The sequence below is a fragment of the Podarcis filfolensis genome, assembly GCF_964270895.1.
Source record: "Podarcis filfolensis genome assembly, chromosome: 1".
NCBI lineage: Eukaryota > Metazoa > Chordata > Lepidosauria > Squamata > Lacertidae > Podarcis > Podarcis filfolensis.
In genome coordinates, this window is record NC_139604.1 from 55850816 (window position 1) to 55870862 (window position 20047).

The 20047-nt window shown below is 46.1% G+C and overlaps 2 protein-coding genes across 9 annotated transcripts in view; one reads left to right on the plus strand and one right to left on the minus strand.

The window, feature by feature from the left end:
* Positions 1-328: 328 nt before the first annotated feature.
* CABP2 (calcium binding protein 2) lies at positions 329-19782 on the minus strand. Of its 8 annotated transcripts, none has more exons than XM_083612861.1 (7): positions 17848-17972; positions 9603-9776; positions 7084-7114; positions 5866-6000; positions 4684-4793; positions 3548-3695; positions 329-1764 (listed from the first exon to the last, which is right to left on the minus strand). In XM_083612861.1, the coding sequence occupies exons 2-7, from the start codon at positions 9717-9719 to the stop codon at positions 1739-1741; spliced, it is 567 nt and encodes a 188-aa protein (XP_083468987.1). In that variant the 5' UTR covers positions 9720-9776; positions 17848-17972; the 3' UTR covers positions 329-1738. The 8 variants fall into 8 exon arrangements, with proteins under 8 accessions (XP_083468987.1, XP_083468988.1, XP_083468984.1 ...); XM_083612862.1 differs by lacking the exon at positions 17848-17972 and adding an exon at positions 16208-16223; XM_083612858.1 differs by lacking the exon at positions 17848-17972 and adding an exon at positions 13289-13937.
* NUDT8 (nudix hydrolase 8) overlaps positions 5351-20047 on the plus strand; it is a 42947-nt gene continuing 28250 nt past the window's right edge. The window contains exon 1 of the mRNA XM_083612095.1: positions 5351-5368. The gene's annotated coding sequence lies outside the window, so the exon portion shown is untranslated. The remainder of the gene's footprint in view (positions 5369-20047) is intronic.

Here is a 20047-nt window from a genome sequence, read left to right on the forward strand (position 1 = left end):
AACACTCCAGAGCAGATTGGGGAGGAGAGGAGGGAAGGTCCCATTGCATGAGTGGTCCTCATTCTGTGTGCACATCAACTTAGCTGAATCCATTCTGCTAATAACTAGCAGAGGCACTTCTTTCAGGCATTCCTTGTTCTTCCTCATACAGGACAGGATATCTCTAAGACAATGCCGACTGTGACACAGAAAACAAATGATAAGATTTCTTTACTCTGGTGACAGCCCTAACATAGATAAAATAGACAAAATCAGTAGGTGTTTGTATGATCATAGCTTAAGATTAATGTTTGTGCCTACCAGGAAGCTACAAAAAATAGGGATAATATGCATGAACCAAATGCACAAATCTGGATTTATTTAGCTTGCTTGAGTAAGTGTTTGGATACAGCTAAATGTATGGTATTACATATGTGAGAAAAAAATAAACAATGTGAGTCACATTCACAACAGAGGGATATGTAGGTTTGAGGCTATCATCTTCCCTCCAATGCACTGGTCTTTTCAGCTTAAACAAAAATTTGAATTGACAGAAAATGAACAGTATGATTTTCAATAGGAAAGTGAAAATATGTTTCCAGCAATAGAGCACTGGGATTTTCTAACTTCGGACAACTCTGCCCACATCAACTTTGTCTGCTACTGATTCTTCTTATTTTGGCAAAGGATTCTCAGGTGTTCACTTAGAGCTCACCCAACTCTCCCCTGAGGCTGCATAGTTCAGAAGACAGTTGGTAGTAATGGGCAAGCTGGAAAATCCGTCCTGACATTCTCATTGAGTAGCCTCTGTTAAGCTTCTAAGGAACCCCAGGGGTTCTCCAGAACACAGTTTGAAAATCACAAGGAGATGGGGATTCCAGGCCCAAATATGGATGGAATTATGGTCGCTGAATATTCCATAGTCAGCTAGCTGAAGGACAATCTATAAAGCAGCTTGTCGTTTGTAGAGACAGAAGCAGTCCCTGGGTTTTGGGAGGCAAAGGTTTTGCATGTCAGATTCCCAGATCTTTTGAGGGCCGAACACCTCTGGATCACACAGCTGCCACTTCCAGTAAACCTAATGAATATTCATGCACCATAGATCCCTTTAAGTCACAAAGGTTGGCTTAATAGCAGGCAGTGAGCGCCAGCCCATCCAGTTTCCAGAACAATCCCTGTTTGGGACCACAAGCCAACTCCTTGCCATTATTCCACTGTTCTTAGAAAGGACGTCAGAGATGGGGGTGAGCATGCCACAGTGGAGAACAATGTACTTTTAAAAACAAACACCATTTAGAGAGGGGGAAAGGAAAGAAAAGCAGCCCCTCTTGGAATAGGACGATGAAGCGTTTCAAATATTGTTACACCATTGCATGCAGAATATTTAAGGGAGATTTGTTGGTTGACTGTTCCTTCTTAAGGTATGCTTGGGGTGAAAGGTCAGCATTACAGAGAACAGAGTAAAGGCAAGGTACAATGACATCCAGAGCCTGAGAGCTTGCGGTCTTGGCTGTCTCTAAAACAGTAGATGGGGTATCAGTCTTGAGATCCAGTCAAGGATGTCATTGAAGGTGCTGAAGCTGATGCAAGTCTCTGGACTTTAGGAGTGGCTGTTTGGCTCCAAGCAGGGTACACAGGATGTGTAGGAAGTTCTCGCATGCTGCCATTGCTCCTGATGATTAGATCAGGATATATGGCAGCTTGAAGTCTCTCCTCTCCATAAGGCACTTCAGCCTTGGGCTGCTGCTGCTGGCTGCTCTCAGCGAGACATCATCCGTACAAACTCTGCAGGAAGGGGATCCAAATATGTCATCAGGAGGGGAGAGAAAAGCATTTTCCTTCTGCTGCTGGCCCAGAAGAGGGACTTCTTTTATAGATAACTAGAGAACGTATGGGAACCACCATCTCTCTGTCTGTCTGTCTGTCTGTTTATCCATCCAGCTCAGTTCCATATATCCCATCCCACTCTTCTAACATTCCGTCACATTTTAGAGCATCCTTCCCCAACCAGGTGCCTTCCAGATGTTTTGAACTACAATTCCCATCAGGCCCAGCATGGCCAATGGTCAGGGATGATGAGAGATGCAGTGCAAAACATCTGAAGTGTACGTAGTTGAGGAAGGCTGCTCTAGTATGACCATGAAATACAATCCAGGACAGGGCTAGGCAGATTGGGGCTCACTAAATTCCCACTGAGCTTAACAGAACAATATTTTGCAAATAACAAAAGTTTAATGTCTCCCATCTCCCCTACTTCCCCCTCCTAACTTTCTCTTTCTCTGCTTTCTCCCCTCTCCTCTCTCCCTGCCAAACCCCACATTGTCTACAACAAAAAAAGTCTCAGACCACCTGTAATTGATTGGTATGAAGGATGCTATAATTTAAAAACAGAGGCACTTTTGTTACTTACAGAAAAATCTTTCAATAAAACATTTAAAAATGTAAATCAACTGTGAGAAGCAACACTGTTGAGGAAGGGCAAAACCTGCTCAACACTTTCCCTGCTTCACAGAGTGCAAATTGATTTGGACTCTGCTGTAGTGATGTCCCTGAATAATAAACATATTAACTTTCTCTCATAAGGGCATGGGAAAAGGAAGAGTGCTGCCACTGAAGATACCATCACAGTACAGGCAAAACCTGATTCTGTCATTCAGTTGTGCAACTTCAGCTGAAGGGAACTGCATACAGAGCATGGAATATATTAGCATATTAATAAGCCTCTGGTTTAAAATAAAACCTAGGAAGCCTGGCTTCCAAATGTTATCTTTATGATCCGATTCCCAACTATCCCCTCAAAATTAGAAGTGACTCCTCCTAAATCCAGTCTTGCCTTTCTTCCTTTTCTTTCCTGCATCAAGGATCTATAGCAGGTATGGAATTTCTGGAACAGGGACCAAAATTGGGCCCAACCCAGGGGTTCAAATGTGGCCCACAAGGCTGTTTTCACCCAAGCCATGCCCACAGTGACGTCAGGTGTGGGGCAGGTAGAGATGCGGCTGCCAGTGCACTGTAAGACTTCAAGAAGGCTGCGATAGTGCATGGGCGAGGGAAAGCAAGCTTCAAGCACCAGCTGATGGGTGGCAAAGTCATAGCCTGCTGAGGTAGATGCATACGAGTTCCCTGCAGGCAACTTGCTCACACCATCAATACCTCTAAAAGCCAGACTTCAAATTGGTTTGGCAGGACTCACAAAGCCCTATGCCTGGGGCTTCTCAAAGTGGCAAGAATAGTGTTTCAAACATTCAGCAACCTGTTGGGCATTTGGGGACTACTGCACACAGGATTTTAGCAGGTCGGGAGGAAAACCCACCTGCCAAATCATTTGATGTCATAATGGCATCCTGTGATTCAACAGGCGGTCAGTCAAAGTTGGACCATGGGGAGCAGTCAGATAAGGATTTGGCCCAAAGAGCCAAAATTGTTACCCACCCCTACTCTACATCCTGCATTCGTTTTCAAAAGCAGGATGAGATCCTCCTCCCAGCCTAAATCCTCACTTCTTTTCCAGTTAGAAAAAGCAAATCATCATCATCATCATCCCTCAAAGGAAGGACTTTCCTGATACCTTCAAAGTCCACAAGGCCATCCCCATTCAGATCAACATCTTTGAGTATCTCATCCACCTCACGGTAGTTCAGCTGCTGTCCCAAGAGTTTGCGCATGGCTTCCCTTAGCTCAGCTATGCTGATCTGTCCATCGCCATTTGTGTCAAACTGGAAGGAAACAAATAAACAACCCTGATTCCAGCACCTTGTTTAACCATCTACCATATCCACACAATTCTCCAGTCTCTTGTTCTCACCTCCCTGAGCGCAACTGAAGTAGATGGAAGCGTATTGTTCTCTTGGAACGACAAAACCACTTTTTTTAATAAAAAGAAGAAGACTTTTTGCAGTTTGGAAAGTAGTAGAAAAACACATTAAAAAGTGTGGGATGAATGAATGCTTACTGGGAAGACATGTAAACACCCTGTAAGAAAATCAGGACGAAGGCTGATTCTTATATAATTACCCTGTTAACAAACAACAAGAAAGGAGATTCCGACTAAACATCAGGAAGAATTTTCTGACGGTAATAGCTGTTGGATGAATGCTGAACAACCCCATCTTCTGGAGGAGTCCAAATCACAGAATGATGGGTGGATGGGTGCACTGTTCGCAGGTGGCAGGAAAACTTCAGGAAGGCTGAAGTGACAGTGTCAATCCACTTTCCTTCATGATTGCCACTGACATCCACACATGTACACCAACAGCAAGAGTGAAGTGCTTTAAGTGGCACTGATGAAATCAAATGAAGCAGTTGAGAACTGTTTGTGTAGGGCTGCAATACATCCAGGTTTTCCTGGAATCAGACTGTCAAAATGGCATCATTCTGAGCGGACTTTTGCCCAACTGGCAACATGTCCGGGGAAACCCAGACATACGGCAACTATGGCAAATTTTAAGGAAAAATGCTGTAAAAAAAAAAAAGCACCCCCCTAAAGCTCAAAAACTTTGACCAAAAGGAAGCCAACTTTGTCTGGATTTTCACTTTTGGGAATATAGTAACCCTACGTTTGTGTTTTGTGATGCCTGGGAGAACCACTATATGAGAAGACAGGACAGCAGAATGAGAAATAAGATTCCTCAATATACCACCCACCCACCCACCATCTGATGCTACCCTCCTCTGGTCCCGCAAGTTGAGTCACGAGACACTCACCTCTCGGAAGGCATCCCGCAGTTCTTTCACCCCAATCATGTCTGCCGTTTCTGCCAGCATCTTGGGGCCCATCAGTTCCACAAAGTCATCAAAATCCACCTTCCCTCCAGCTATAGATGCAGAAAAACAGTTTCAGCCAGAGCCAGACAGTGCCGGGTTAGATATTATAGTATATATAATTATACTCTGGGACAATTCACAACCAACATAATGGAAGAATTTTCCCATTTGGGCTGCCGTTCCCATCCCTACCCTCTCCGCTGCCACTTCTTGTGTGGAATTTATCTGCTTATGCAGCAAACCAGGAGAGTGAATAGCTCCCATGAATGCAAATTATTGAGCCCTGTCAGAAAAGCCACACAGCTGATGACATGTCCTTGCACCAGCTGATTCACACCACCATTTTGCACTTGGTAATTAGGTGCTGCTCCTGCCAAACTGAGATTATTATACAGTGGTACCTCAGGTTACATACGCTTCAGGTTACATATGCTTCAGGTTACAGACCCTACTAACCCAGAAATAGTGCTTCATGTTAAGAACTTTGCTTCAGGATGAGAACAGAAATTGTGTTCTGGCGGCGCAGCGGCAGCAGGAGGCCCCATTAGCTAAAGTGGTGCTTCAGGTTAAGAACAGTTTCAGGTTAAGAACAGACCTCCAGAATGAATTAGGTTCTTAACCCGAGGTACCACTGTACATGCAAAGTAACTGATCAATCAAACCAGACATCTCCAGTAATAAACATCTCTTACCTTACAGGGTGGTCATAAGGATTACTGAGATGATAATGTGTGAAATGCTTTGAACACCCTATACAGATGCTTAAACACTATTTATTATTAGGCCACAGTCTAGTGCTGCCCCCTCATCCCCTCTGACATTTCTGTGGGGAACTCATGGCCATCCAACTATTGCTGGATTATAGCTTCTAGCATCACGGATCAGTGGCCATGCTGGCTGCAGCTAATGGGATCTGGACTCCAACAACATCTGGAGGGCCGCAGGTTCCCTACCTCTACTCTTAGGAGAGATATCCAAGAAGTGTTTGCATCCTCCCCTCCCCCTTTTTGTGTGTGGTCATTTTGCTTGAATGCCAAACTTGATCCAGCAACTGTGAAAATTCATTTCTTCCCCCCGAAACATCATACTGTAGTATTTAACTCAGTAATGCTAGGCACATACTGATCTGCTGAGACAATTCAATGAGCTCCATCTCAGTGGGCATGTAGCCCATGGTTCTCATACATTCCCCCAGGTCTTTGTAGCTGATGTAGCCATCATGGTCCTTGTCAAACTCTCGGAAGGCCTCCTTTAGCTCTGGAAAGAGAAGGGAAGCAATAAGAATCCCCCTGGAAAGCAGGTAATGCATCTGTGTCTTGCAAACACCAAGTAAATGTGAAGGGAGTGATGGAGTTAGCACCTGATTTGCTACACAATGAAAGAGCTGCTATGTTTCACCAACAGCCCTTCCTCACTTTTGGAGTTCAGCTCCAGAGACATATGGCCTTGACCCAGTATACCTGAAGGAGCATCTCCACCCCCATTGTCCAGCCTGGATACTGAGATCCAGCATTGGGGGCCTTCTGGCGGTTTCCTCACTGCGAGGAGTGAGGTTACAGGGAACCAGGCAGAGGGCCTTCTTGGCAGTCGTGCCCACCCTGTGGAAGGCCCCTCCCATCAGATGTCAAGGAAATAAACAACTATCTGACTTTTAGAAGACATCTGAACACAGCCCAGTACAGTATAGGGAAGTTTTTAAAGTTTGATGTTCTACTGTGTTTGATGTTTTAATTTGTTGGAAGCTGCCCAGAGTGGCTGGGACAATCCAGTCAGATAGTGGCATAGTAACAACAACAACAACAACAACAACAACAACAACAATAGGAATGCCACTAGAGGGATTTTCAATGCTAGTCCAATCAGAACTTTGTATGAGGGCTGAGTCCATAATTAGAGTCAAGGAACTGAACTGGATATCTGATAGCTGCCCTCTAGATGGGGTGGTAGGCCCAGGAGAGGCGAAGGGGGAAAGCAAAGCAAGGGATTCATACAACTAGACATGGGAGCAAAGCATAAGGAAGCCAGAGGCAAGTTGTCAAAGCAACAAGGCAGAGCATTAAGTGAAACCAAAGAAGCTGAGTGAAACATAGCAGATGCAGTAGACTTCTGGTTGGTTGGATTAATGACTAATGAGCAAGACAGGATCCATGAGGTTCCCCAAAGACAGGGTTAGCCAACACAGTGGCCTCCGGATGTTCTTGGACTACAAATCCCACCAGCACCAGCCAGCATGGCCAACTATCAGGGATGATGAGTGTTGTAGGCCAGGAACATCTGGAGGGCACCATGTTGGCTAACCCTACCTTAAGAGGTAATGTTGAGCATCAATTTTCTTTTTACCTTCTATCTCCTCTGGTCGCAGCTCTCTGTCCTGGGGAAAGAAAGAGAGTAGAGGTTGGTAAAACAGATATCTATCTATCTGTCTGTCTGTCTATCTATCTATCTATCTGCTTTGCCTACCCAAATCCAATCTACTGATCTCTTAGTCAGAAGCTGTCCCAGGTTAAGGAAGTCTTCCTTGCCCACTCTATGAACAGAAAAAAACCGTTACTCCGTGCAGCCTGATTCTGTGTGTGCTTACTTCAAAATAAGTCCCACTATGCTTCCTACCAAGTCATGCTGCATCACTGTTGGATTCCATGCAAATATTGTGTCAGAATACTGTGGCCACAAATTCCCTGGAGGAAAGCCCTTCTGGCTCCCTGCAGAAAGGCAATAGGGGCAAGAGTTGTTATTCCAGTGATAGTTCCCTAGGCTTGGTGTTTGTGTAATGCAGCCTAAAGGCTGGTGTGTTTCAGTGGCTAAGAGATTATTAACAGCCCCCTCAGGCGAGTGCTCTATATGGGTGTATTTTGCAACACGTTCTTGCCACAATAAAAGTGCATTAATTATACAGTTCTGCTTTAGTTTGTTCTGCAATGTTGCTCCAATGCTCTCACATTGTTACTGTCAAAAAAGGCTACAGCACAACAAAAGCAGGGCAGAAATAAGCCAGAATATTTGTGGTATAAAAAAGTTGTGTGGTTGCAGAAGGATGTTATGGGACATACACTGTATGGAAGTGAAACCTTCCCAGGCGCAAACAGTATTGAAAGCAGGAATGTACTTGACCGCCCCAATAGCATAATGAGCACAAATAATCATGGATGCACCAAAGAAAGGCCATCTGAATGGCCCCTGTTTTAGGAAGCCCTTTGCCATGGCTTTCCCACGAACTCACTAGAAGACCTTAAGGAAATCACTCGTGCTGGCAACCACAGCCTGCCCCCCTTCCCACATATCTGTAATATATACCGTATTTTTTGCACCATAATGCTCATTTTTTCCTCCTAGAAAGTAAGGGGAAATGTCTGTGCGTGTTATGGAGCGAATGTCTACGGATGGCGGGGGGATCTGCTGCAGTCGTGAGCAGAGGATCCATGGTTCCCCTTCCTTCCCTCCTCCGTGGCTCGCTTTGAAACAGCAAAGCGGGAGAAGAGCCGCTGAGTGGGGAGGAGAGAGAGACAGAGAGCCTGCTTGCTTTAAAGGAGCAAAGCGGGAGAGGAGGGGAGAGGAGCCGCTTACATGAGTGTAAGCGGCTCCCGTCCGGTTGGCTCCTTTAAAGCAAGCAGGCTCTCTATCTCTCTCTCCTCCCCACTCGCTAAATAGCAGCAAAGATTTTTCAAGCAGGCTCTCTGTCTCTCTCTTCCCCACTCCTCTTATAAGAGCCTTCTCCTCTTATACCCCTCTTCTGCATTATTAACAGCATCCTTCTCCACCCACCCCACGTGTGTTCCTTGTCCCTTGAGTGCTTTTCCTTCCCTCCCCACTTAAAACATGGTTACAAAGCATGGATCCACATGGATCCTCAGGATTTTTGCACTGGGTCACCCCAAATTCACCATCAGATCACATAGCATGTCCATGGCTACAGCTTGCACCAAAAAAATCACGCACCCACTGTTGCCTGGGGCCGCAGTGGTGCAAAAACATGGTTACAAAGCACGGATCCACATGGATCCTCAGGATTTTTGCATTGGGCTACCCCAAACTCACCTTCAGATCACATGTCTGTGGCCACAGCATGAACCACAAAAATCATACATCCACTGTTTCGTTTAGAATATTTTTTTCTTGTTTTCCTCCTCTAAAAACTATGTGCGTGTTATGGTTGGGAGCGTGTTATAGAGCGAAAAATACGGTAGGTATTTAATACTATCCCACCTTACAGGGTAAGGATTGCAATAAGATAATGTATGTGACGAGCTTTGCAGCATTTAAAGCCGTAAACAAAGGTGCCGATCATCACCAACATTGCCTCATTGCCTGGCTGTTAACCTGTGCAACATGGACTCAGTGAAGGCACCCTTTCACTAGCCTATTTCCATGTAGGAATTAGTTTATATACTGCAAAACACAATCTGCATGGTTTATTTCACGGCATGAACGATTTCTCTTCCATAAGTCCATGGATTGAACAGCGGCGGCACACATCAACCTCCCAATTTATTTACCTGTAGCAAAATATAACACTTATGTTTGATTTCTTATGCCACCTTATCCGTGTTTATTCCTTAGTGAAGATTACTCCACAGGGAGGAAAGAGTAAGATTTAATTATTGGGTTGTCTTTGTTTTTGCTTTTATTATGTGTTTTCTGTTTTTTATATTGTGATTTTATGTTGTGAGCCGCCCTGAGATCTACGAGTATAGGGTGGTACACAAATTTAATAAATAGCAACAACAACAGGCCCAAGCTATGTTCCAGCACAGGGGCATACTGAAGGTTTGAGGAGCGGGGCAGTCCATGCAAACAGAGAAGGGGCATCTACACTCTCACGCTCAGTATAAATGGTGCAGCAGTAGATGTGCAATACATACGATTTGCGTGATGGCGATGCTCTGGCGCAAGAAGATGCAGGCTGGCCCCACCAAGCCATGCAGGACCGAGTAATTCTGCAATGGCGGATACTGCGTGCCGTCAGCCCCTTCGTCCATGTCGTTGCTGGTAGAGGCAGGGGAGCCAGGAGCCTCAGCGGAGGGCTGCTTATTCTCCTGTAGCATAGCTTGCAATTAGCTAAGTACAGTTAGAGACCCCGATTTCCCCCTCTGTCAGCACCTGGGTGTTTAAGGCCCAGGCTTCTGGGAAGTTTTAGGGAAGCAGGGTATCTGGTAATGGAGAGTATGGAAAGGGGAGCAACAAAGGGGGAAACAAGACATATGCTAGAGAAATAACACAATTTCCCCCTAAAAGAAACCCACTTTTCTCATCCTTAAATTTATCTCAATGCCTCAGCATCTCTGCTTATTGGGCAATTGCCACAATTAGACAGACCTCCATCTCCACAATGCTGGGGTCCCCAACCTGGGGCCCTCAAGGTCTTCCTCTGGTGGCCACAAAGCCTTTGAGCTCCCTACCCCCACTGCCCCCTTTGTCATGAGATGGTGAGGATAATTACCATTTTTTTCACTGAAAAGTTCATGAAGCTGAAGGAGGAAGTTGAAAGAGCGACACTCCCTCTTGCTTCCTCTCTCAGTTCAAAGAGCTTTTCAAAGTTCGGGTTGGCACCTGAGCAGATGGACAGAAAGTAAAGCAACCAATAACATAGCAGAGAAAGGGAAGGAATTTGGAAGAGGGAAAGAGAGCAACTATGGGGTGGAAGAATGCATGTTCAAATGAATAAAAACTGTGTGATTTAAATGTGAGTTCCCCCTCTCTTGCAAAAGCATCCCCAAATCATTGAACTCCTCTATCGTTATTGACTGCCCCATAAAAATCACAGATATAGTGTCTTCCAGGGCAATCCTTATGGATACAAGGCACAAACTTCTCGGTAGTGGCACCCGCCCTGTGGAATGCCCTCCCACCAGATGTCAAAGAGAAAAACAACTACCAGACTTTTAGAAGACATCTGAAGGCAGTCCTGTTTAGGGAAGCTTTTAATGTTTGACAGACTATTGTATTTTAATATTCTGTTGGAAGCCGCCCAGAGTGGCTGGGGAAACCATGCCAGATGGGCGGGGTATTAATAATAATAATAATAATAATAATAATAATAATAATAATAATAGTTGTTGTTGCAAGAGTTCCCCAAAAAACAACCATCAAATCATAGGTAACGTCTCTATATTCAAATAGAGCTAAAGGATAAATTAACTGGATGGATACAATTTCACCAAATTAATGCGTTATGGTACGATCATAAAAAAATAGGAATGAGTGAAAAAAAGTCCAGGTACCAGGTGGAAATCTTAGAAAGTAATACTAAACTTTTATCCAAAATGTATAACCAACTGTTAGACTGGGATACTAAAGATGAAGAGGTGAAAGGAGTCATGGTCAAATGGGCCAGAGACCTTGGATATAATCTGGAGTTTGACAGATGGGTAAAACTTTGGAAGAAAGGTATGAAGTTCACAGCATGTGCTGTTCTCCGAGAAAACATGGAGAAAATGATGTATCGTTGGTACATCACCCCGGCAAAACTGGGGAAGATGTATAAGACCGGAGACAGCACATGCTGGAAATGTAAAACTAAAGAGGGTAATTTCTTTCACATGTGGTGGACCTGTGACGAAGTGAAAAGATTTTGGGGACAAATTTACGATGAATTAAAAAGAATACTGAAATACACCTTCCCCAAAAAACCTGAAGCGTTCCTTTTAGGTATGATCGGAGAGGAGATCAAAAATGAAGACCAAACATTCTTTCAATATGCAATGGTGGCCGCCAGGATTTTGTTAGCGCAAAACTGGAAAACTTCCAATATCCCCACCATTAGAGAATGGCAAATGAAATTATATGAGTATATAGAATTAGCTAGAATGTCACAAAAAATTAGGCATCAAAAAATCGTTAAGTTTACGAACGACTGGAATAAATTTCTAAGTTACATTGAAATCAATTTAGGTATTACCAAAATCACAGTGGGCGGAATCTAAAACCTGCGATGTAAAGAGCTGATATAATACAATCTGCAGATAAGCGATGAGTTTATTTTGCCTAAACCGAGATGGAAGGAAGCCAATTGAGTGATGTTATGTTGGTTTGTCTGTTTTATGTTTATAGGCGTTGTTTGTTGTTGTTGTTTGTTTGTTTGTTTGCTTTTTTTTCTTTTCAGTCTTTTTTCTTTTTTGTATTTTTTGATGTCGTTTCCAAAATATCAATAAAAAGATTAGTAAAAAAAACAAAAAAAACAAATATGTGTTCTGGGATTTTTTGTGGTTTTGTTGTAATCCTATGTAAAAACCATAAAAATTCATAAGGATCTGTGTCTTGTCTTGCTAATAAGCTGAGACTTGGTCCTGCAGGCCAGCCTAGCAACAAAGAACAAGAATTATCAGAAGGCTTAAGAAAGTTGGCAACAACTTGCCTTCCATTGGCTCTGCCCCCAGGACAGCTGTTGGCAAGGGAACAGCTGTCCTTAAAGGGAAAGCTACAGGAAATTCACAGGCATTATGGTAATATGGTGCCCTGTTTGGGGCCAAAATTTGACGCCCTCAAAGCCCCAAGTCGCCTTCCCAAAACCAGGTAAGGGAGGTGCCAGGCTGCAAAGGAGTCACAGGGATCTGGCAGGGTCCTAGAGTCTTCCTGACTCCTTCCCATAGCTGTGCAAGTGCTAACTCGGCTTTGAGAAGGAGATTGGAGGACTCTAGGACCCTCTCAGAGCTCTCATGCCTCCTTCCCAAAGCCTAGCACTTACTAGGCTTTGGGAAGGTTGGAAGGGGACCCTTGCCCCCCGCACCCTGTGCGGGGGAACCAGTTGTGCTACCCTAAATCTACCACTGCCAGGTCGGTGAAGAAGGAATGCCCAGGGCTCCCCCCCCCCCCAATGAGATGGCCTGTGAGTCATCTGAATCTCTCTCTGTATAGTATGTGGAGACAGGTATTTTCCCTAGGAGGACTCAAATACCTGTCTCCACATACTATACAGAGAGAGATGCCACAATTAGCTTTCTTGCTCTCTCTCACACACACTAACACACAAAGCAATGACACATATGCTCTAACAACAAGAAACATGCACTAGCACAATTCCTAAGTTTCTTGGCAGTCCCTCTCTGTCTTTCCATACACATCTGCGCCACAGACTTACATTTTATTAAATAGTCCTTTTTCCTCCCTAAAGACTCCGAGGGAACTGCAGTTTTACGCAGAGATCTTTACCAGAACTCTCAGCATTTCACTAAACTCATTATTTGGGACAAGTCATGACAGCTGAATAAAACTGATGTAGCTTTGCAGTGCTAATATCCCTTAACTCTGATTAAATACAGATGAACCTCTACTCAGTGCTAATTCACTAGGGGGGACTGCACACACAGCCCCTGGAAAAGAGGACCTTATGTATAGTAACATTCTCCTCACCCATATGGTTGGATGGTATAGTTGATGGGTCCCTCATGTGGTTATACTGTGGTAATGTGGCTATAACTGTGGTATTCTCTCTCTCTCTCTCTCTCTCTCTCTCTCTCTCACACACACACACACACACACACACACAGAGAGAGAGAGAGAGAGAGAGAGAGAGAGAGAGAGAGTTAAATTCAATAATATTGATATATACAAAAATGGGGGCAAACTGCTTCCTAGCATTTGCAGGGTTGGAGATCTCTCACAGATCTTAACCACTGCCTCCCAGCTTGCTGGGCCCCTTCTGTGGGCTGCTGTCCTCCAGTTCTCTGATTTCTTCCCACTCTTCCTCCTCATCTGACCAATCCCACCAGGATACAGTGGTACCTCTGGTTACGAAGTTAATTCGTTCCGGAGGTCCCTTCTTAACCTGAAACCGTTCTTAACCTGAAGCACCACTTTAGCTAATGGGGCCTCCAGCTGCTGCCGCACGATTTCTGTTCTCATCCTGAGGTAAAGTTCTTAACCTGAGGTACTACTTCCGGGTTAGCGAAGTCTGTAACCCGAAGTGTTTGTAACCCGAGGTGTATGTAACCCGAGGTACCACTGTATCTCCACGGGGCTCATGCCAAGGACAGACTAGGGCAGCTCCCCAACAACTGTCTTGCTCTGCTGTCACCACACACCTCACACCAATTCTGCCTTTTTGGGAGTGACGGACACGAGGAGGAGGAAAGTGGCAGGTTCATTTTACACATATTTACACCGGAAGCCTTCAATAGAGGGGATGCAGAACATTATACCCCAAGAGTGTCCCTCATTGCCCTTCTCATAGCTACAGTGAGCTTGGGTCTAAAGTAGCACCCAGTCATGGCTCCTGGCAGTGGCGGAGCATGCATGTGAGTGCCGGGGGAGGGGCAGGACATGGAGGGCAAAAGCAGCCCTCCAGCCCCAAGCCGCTTTGTGAGGCTGGAATGACCCCAGCCTTGCAAAGTGGCACAGGGCTGACTTGGGGAGGGTGGTGTGAGCAGCGTGCCCCACCCCAGGAAAATGCACCACGCTACGCCCCTGGCCTTTCAGTGCAGCATCTTTCAGCCAGCGCCACATGGAGTTCTCCCCTTCCTGCTTCTCCTTCCCAGAAAAAAAAAACCCTTGCCAAGAAACGTCTCCCCTTCTGTCCTCTTGTCCCCTTTCTACCTGCTATTCCAAGCCTAGTCTTAAAAGGTGACCATTTTCCTGTGACCTCCATCATCTTCATCGCTCAGTGTAACAGTGGCAAGCTCCATTGGAAGAGACCCAAGGATTTTCCTGTGATGGGCCACCAACACATTTTGTCATGCTAAACAGCTTCTATCCCAGGTGAGCCCCTAGCCTGGAAAAGGAGCTTAGCCTGTATTTTTCTACTGGCCTGGCATCTTTCCTTCAATATGCTAAATATTATCTAAATTATAACACTTTATTGAATTCTAGCATTCACTAACTCTAGCAGTTATGGGTGCCCTTGCACCCTCAAACTCTGTTACCCCAGATCTGTAACAATAGCAAAAGAAAAAGGGAAAAAAGGATAATCCATGTAATGAATTAACTCATTATTTAGCTCCTTCATATTTACAGATGTGGTCACATTTATTTAAGTGAATGAACTGGGGCCCCTCCCAAAGGTCCCCCAGACCATAAATCTGCCACTGGTCATGCGCCTTCTATGCTCAGGCACTGGTGGCAATACATACCATACAATGACATGCAAGAATATGAGAGATACCATACATTGTGACACCCAAAACCCATAGAACTTCTATTATATCGGGAGCATACTGAGGCTCACCTGGTTGAATCTTCATTGACACAATCCACAAACAGGCCTTGTATGATACACCAAGAGAAGAAGGAAGCATTGAATGAAATCTAGGAGTTTGAGGTAGTTATTGTTCGCTTAGATGCAAGAAAAGCAAAGAGGATCTAGATGCTGGCCTAAGAAAGACTAAGTAGACGAGAGAAAAGGGGACCAAGTAGATGGAGAAAAGGGGGTCACTGAAGCCTTCTGCAGAAACTATTCTGAAGAACACATCTGCCTTCATTCTAATAACCTGGAGCATTGGAACCTGGCCTTCGTAGGAATCAGAGATGATGCCACAGCCCCCCACCTGGAGTGGTACCACAGGGGCCTAGCATTCTCGCCATGTTCCCTCGGATAACTGACCTCAGCCATGGGGCTTCAACCACTGACAGGAATCCATGCACACACTCTGGGAAGCGAGGAAAGTAGACAGACAGACATGCAAAGAACCAGCCACACACAGGGATTCCAACACAAAGGCATGAAGATGTAAGGATGAAAAGGGGCACCCTCCCCTCCGTCCTCTCCCCCTACCTTGGAGAGCCGCCTGCCCGGTGTTTTGGTGCAGTTGCCCATGGCTGCTAAGTCCCCCCCATCCCACAGAGCACAGTATGGGGCTGGAGGCAGCTGGCGCCGATGGCAGATATATATATTTTTATAGTAACAAGTGATTCTCTTCCTGGGAGGTTTAGACGCTTTGGGGATTTTCAGGGTTTTTATTGTTGAATATATCCAGAATATTAAGGGAAAGTGAACAGAGGGGGGTGGAGGGAGGGAGGGAGGGAGGGAGGGCGTGGGCCACAGCCATAATCCTCAGGATTATATGCAACTCAATCATAGATGGTGCTAAAGCAGAAAGAGAAGGGAGCAGGCAAGCAGCTCTTCTTCAAAGCATTTTAACTCCACAGTGGCCCAGGAAGGAGAGGGCCAGTCCCGCCTTGTCCTTCCTGACTCACATCCAAAAGCCCCACTCAGATGCTGTCTATAAGCGGTTGAAAAGGATGGCTGCCCATCAGCATGCCCCCTCCCCTCAGAGCAGTGAGGCCATAATCTCCCATGACAATCAACGAGATTTTCAAATCTTTGTTCCAGGGAGTGGCTGCATCCACTGAGCTCTGATGCTGAGAGACCCAGCCACATTATTGGGCGAGCGAGATGGTGCGGTGGGGGCAGGGTGGGGCGGGGATAGGGCTAGGGCTAGGGGAAGCGTGCATTACCAATTGTCAGTCAGACTTATTGGTTGGCCACAAGATGTAAACCAGTTAGCAGAATCCACTGTATTATTTATAGACTCACAGTGCATTTTCATGAGTGACGTTAAGAACTCCTCTTCATCCCTAATGCGTTACTTGCAGATGTTGCTCCCCCCCCCCCATACAGAAGGGAAACTGGAAATTTTCGTTCAGAGGCTAGTTCTGATCTTCAGGACTCTTACTTGGGAAGTGAAAACACAACCCTTATATCATTTGTGAAAATGTATTGGAATCTTAACAGTTCATGTTAAAACTGGATTAAGTGAGATTGACCTAACTACTTTTTTTCTTGAAAATCTCCCCCTGCCCACCCCCTTAAAAGAAAGATAGCAACTTCCTTAGGCAACTGCAGGATATAAAATAAGTCTAGATCCATCTGAAGTGTTTCACAGCTCATGGGCTACAGATTTCAGAGTTGGCAATGGTGGTGTGATAAAGCAAGTCATTGTACAAAGCATTTACAATCCCTTTTTCCTGCCCTGCCTTTTTACTAGTCAAACAGGTTTTGCAGATTTATAGGATAAAAGATATGAGTCACACTGCTGGCTGGGGCTGATGGGAGTTGTAGTCCAGAACAGCTGGAGAGCACCAGGTTAGTGAAGATCGTCTTATGATTTTTTATATGTAAGTGAAGAGACTGCCAAGTATTCTGACGCACATTTCCAAGGCGGAGGTCAAATTTCAAGGTTTTTAACAACAAATCTCAACTTCTGCAAACTACCGTATTTTTTGCTCTATAAGACGCACCAAACCACAAGATGCGCCTAGTTTTTGGAGGAGGAAAACAAGAAAAAAAATATTATGAATCTCAGAAGCCAGAACAGCAAGAGGGATCACTGCGCAGTGAAAGCAGCAATCCCTCTTGCTGTTCTGGCTTCTGGGATAGCTGCGCAGCCTGCATTCGCTCCATAACACACACACACATTCCCCCTTACTTTTTAGGAGGGAAAAAGTGAGTCTTATAGAGCAAAAAATATGGTATCACTTTAACTGTGATGAATTCACATTCTTAACACTCTTCTTTTGTCCCATCAAATATACAAGGTGATAATTTCACAGTGCCTATGTGGCCCTCAGGACTTAATGCGCACCACACCCCATCTCCCCAGGCCATGCCCCTCAAGAGTCCTTATCTACTCTGAGTGAAACACAGCCAGGCACCAATTAATACATCTCACCACAGGAGGGAAGTTGCCTGAACTGTTGATGGACAGCTTCAGGGCTCCTGCACACTCTTCATTCTTATGATTCTGTATCATGAAGCCAAAACTCAGACCTGACAGCCCTTGAGAGGACTCCTTTACATACTTTTTAAAAGGACACTGGCCTCCCTCGTTTGGGTGGCCAAGTATAGGCAACTCCCTGTTTGTGGGGAGTTGCGTGCTAACACACCATGCGCATCGGCCATGCCTTCCCTTCTGCCGCTGCCCCACTCCATCCATGTTCTGCCCCCCTCTGAGGCCGAAAATGGTGCTGAACATGCATTAATAGGGTGTTCCCTGTACTGCTGCTGCTACTCCTGAGTAACACCAGTAGGGAAGGGCCCCCACATTCTTATGGGAGGACATCAAGAGGCAGTGTCAGAGACAGGACCAGCCTGAATCAACACCTGGGGCACTGTTGCTGACTTGCCAGTATTGGTACGCTGTGCAAGAGCCTGCACACAGCCCGGCAATCGCTTACCAGCTGGGCAAATGGATGGTGCTGATCCAGCCTTCCTCTGCCTCCAGCACCACCACTGGACACTCCTCCCCGGTCTCTGCTCAGCACCGAAAGCCAAGTATCACTTCCTCCTGCACCACCTCACTAGGGCACTGGCCACTTTAAAAGTAATTATATTATACAACTTGTCAATGGGGGCAACTCAATCCACCATTTCGGGACTGTGTTGTCCAAGAACACAGCTCAATCCAGCTCATGAGGCTCCATGAAGGCAGCAGGGCCTGGAGATGTGATGGTGCCATTTCCTGTATTCTCGTCAGCTGCAAGTGAGCTCCTTGGAGAGTATTTACACACCTTATCTCTGTAACCTTGCATATCAATAACTATGGTAAAAAGCCACATCCTGTTTTCTCACTGTAAGAGCATGGCAGCCATTTTGAGTGCTGTGATCTTGTGCAATTTTGTGTCCCAAAAAAGTGCTCCTCTCAAAAAAGTGCTTTATTGGGAGCCATGATTTTGTGTGGCACCCTAAAACATTAGTTTTTGGGCACCATGTGATCAATGCCCCGAAAACCCCCCACATATTTTGGGCTCCATAATTTTGCATGGGTCAAGTAATTTGTGTGGGAGTATGGGCGGAAACTGCGGGAGGCAGTGGAAGACAGAAGTGCCTGGCGTGCTCTGGTCCATGGGGTCACGAAGAGGCGGACACAACTGAACGACTAAACAACAACAAATGGGCGGAAAGACACATGTCCCGGTTTGGGGACTCAAGATGTTGGAGGTCTCCCTTCTCACTAGCTCTTTCTTCAGTCTGGGACATACCATGTTTTAAGGTGAAAGCGTTGATCCCCCATCATATGTTTGAGATGGGGGTGGCGGACAGAGGATTAGGGGTTTTTTTCTGCAGGAAGAGAAGGTGAGATCCTCCTGGGATGTGACAAAAGCCCATGACCTGCTGGGGAACCTCAGCTTCACAGAACCCTCCATTTTCAGTCCCCTCACCATTTGCCCTCTCTGTCCCCTCCCTGCCTCCTTTGGCCCAGTTACCTGCCCAAAGACAGAGGTGAGGATGGGCTCCATCGCCCAGAGACTTGGGCATTCATCTTCCACGTGAGCTGAGCTGGCCCTTCCCGTCACCCCTGGCAACAGCTGGTCTTTGGGATCGACCGTTCTGATCAAGGTTGCTCCATCCTCCAGTCGGTGGTGTTGGGTGCCATAGAGGGCCACAGAGGCGGCAGCAGCAGTGGTTGCCTCCGAGGTGCTCCTGGATCTGGCTGGCTCCATGAGCCGCTTGTCTCCTTCCCGGGCCTGACTGCCTGTCCTGCGGGTCCGTGCACTCTTGGAGCGTCGGTGAGAACCGCTTTGCGAAAGAGCCCGGGATGCTCTCAGTGCTGGTGTCTCGCTGCTCTGCCGTTGGGTCTCCCGGAGAAAAAAGAACATGTTGAGAGCCGGGGAAGAGCTGGGCCCCTTTCTCTATCCCTTCCTCCTGCATACAGTCTCTGAGGTCTCTCTGGTAAGGCCTAGCTCCTCTCCCACTATCTTGATCTGTCTCTCTGGCTCCTAACCTCACATACGTTCTCTACTGCACTCTTGGGTATGCCTAAACTCTCCTCCCTGGTGCCATGCATCTGTTTCGCTGTCTCTTGCTGGTTGCCGCACTATTCTGTGTTGCTGCCACACTTAGCCATGTGCTCCTTCACATGGGTGCTTGCCTCTCCTAGCTGCCTGCCAGATTTCTAGGGATCTTTCTCTGAAGTAACAAGTACCCCACCTGCCCCCCACTTTCAATATCTGCCTGGTTCCCGTTCTACATTCCTCCCTCCAGCATCTTCCTCCCCCTGAAGCTCCTTCTTCTTTCCCTCCTCTTGACCCCCTGCTCCTTCCTTATCTCCTCACTCCTTGAGGCACCTTTCCTCTTTGCTCTCTGCCTCAGAGATCTTTCCTGGGCAAATCCGCTTAAGGGATCAACACTTGTGCTCCCCAGGTCCCTGGGCTGGCATGGGAGGGAGGGAGGGGGGCACCTGCTCCTGCCACAGCTCTTTCCCCCACTCTCCATCCAAACCTAATCAAGTCATCTTCGCATTACTGCAGGGAGAGCGAGATTGAAGCAGGAGGATGCGGAGGGAATCTGAGCTTATCAGGTCAGACACACGACCCGGCCTGGTTCTGCTTTTCACTAATGTTGCAAACAAGGTAAAACAACCCCCCTAGAGCAGGA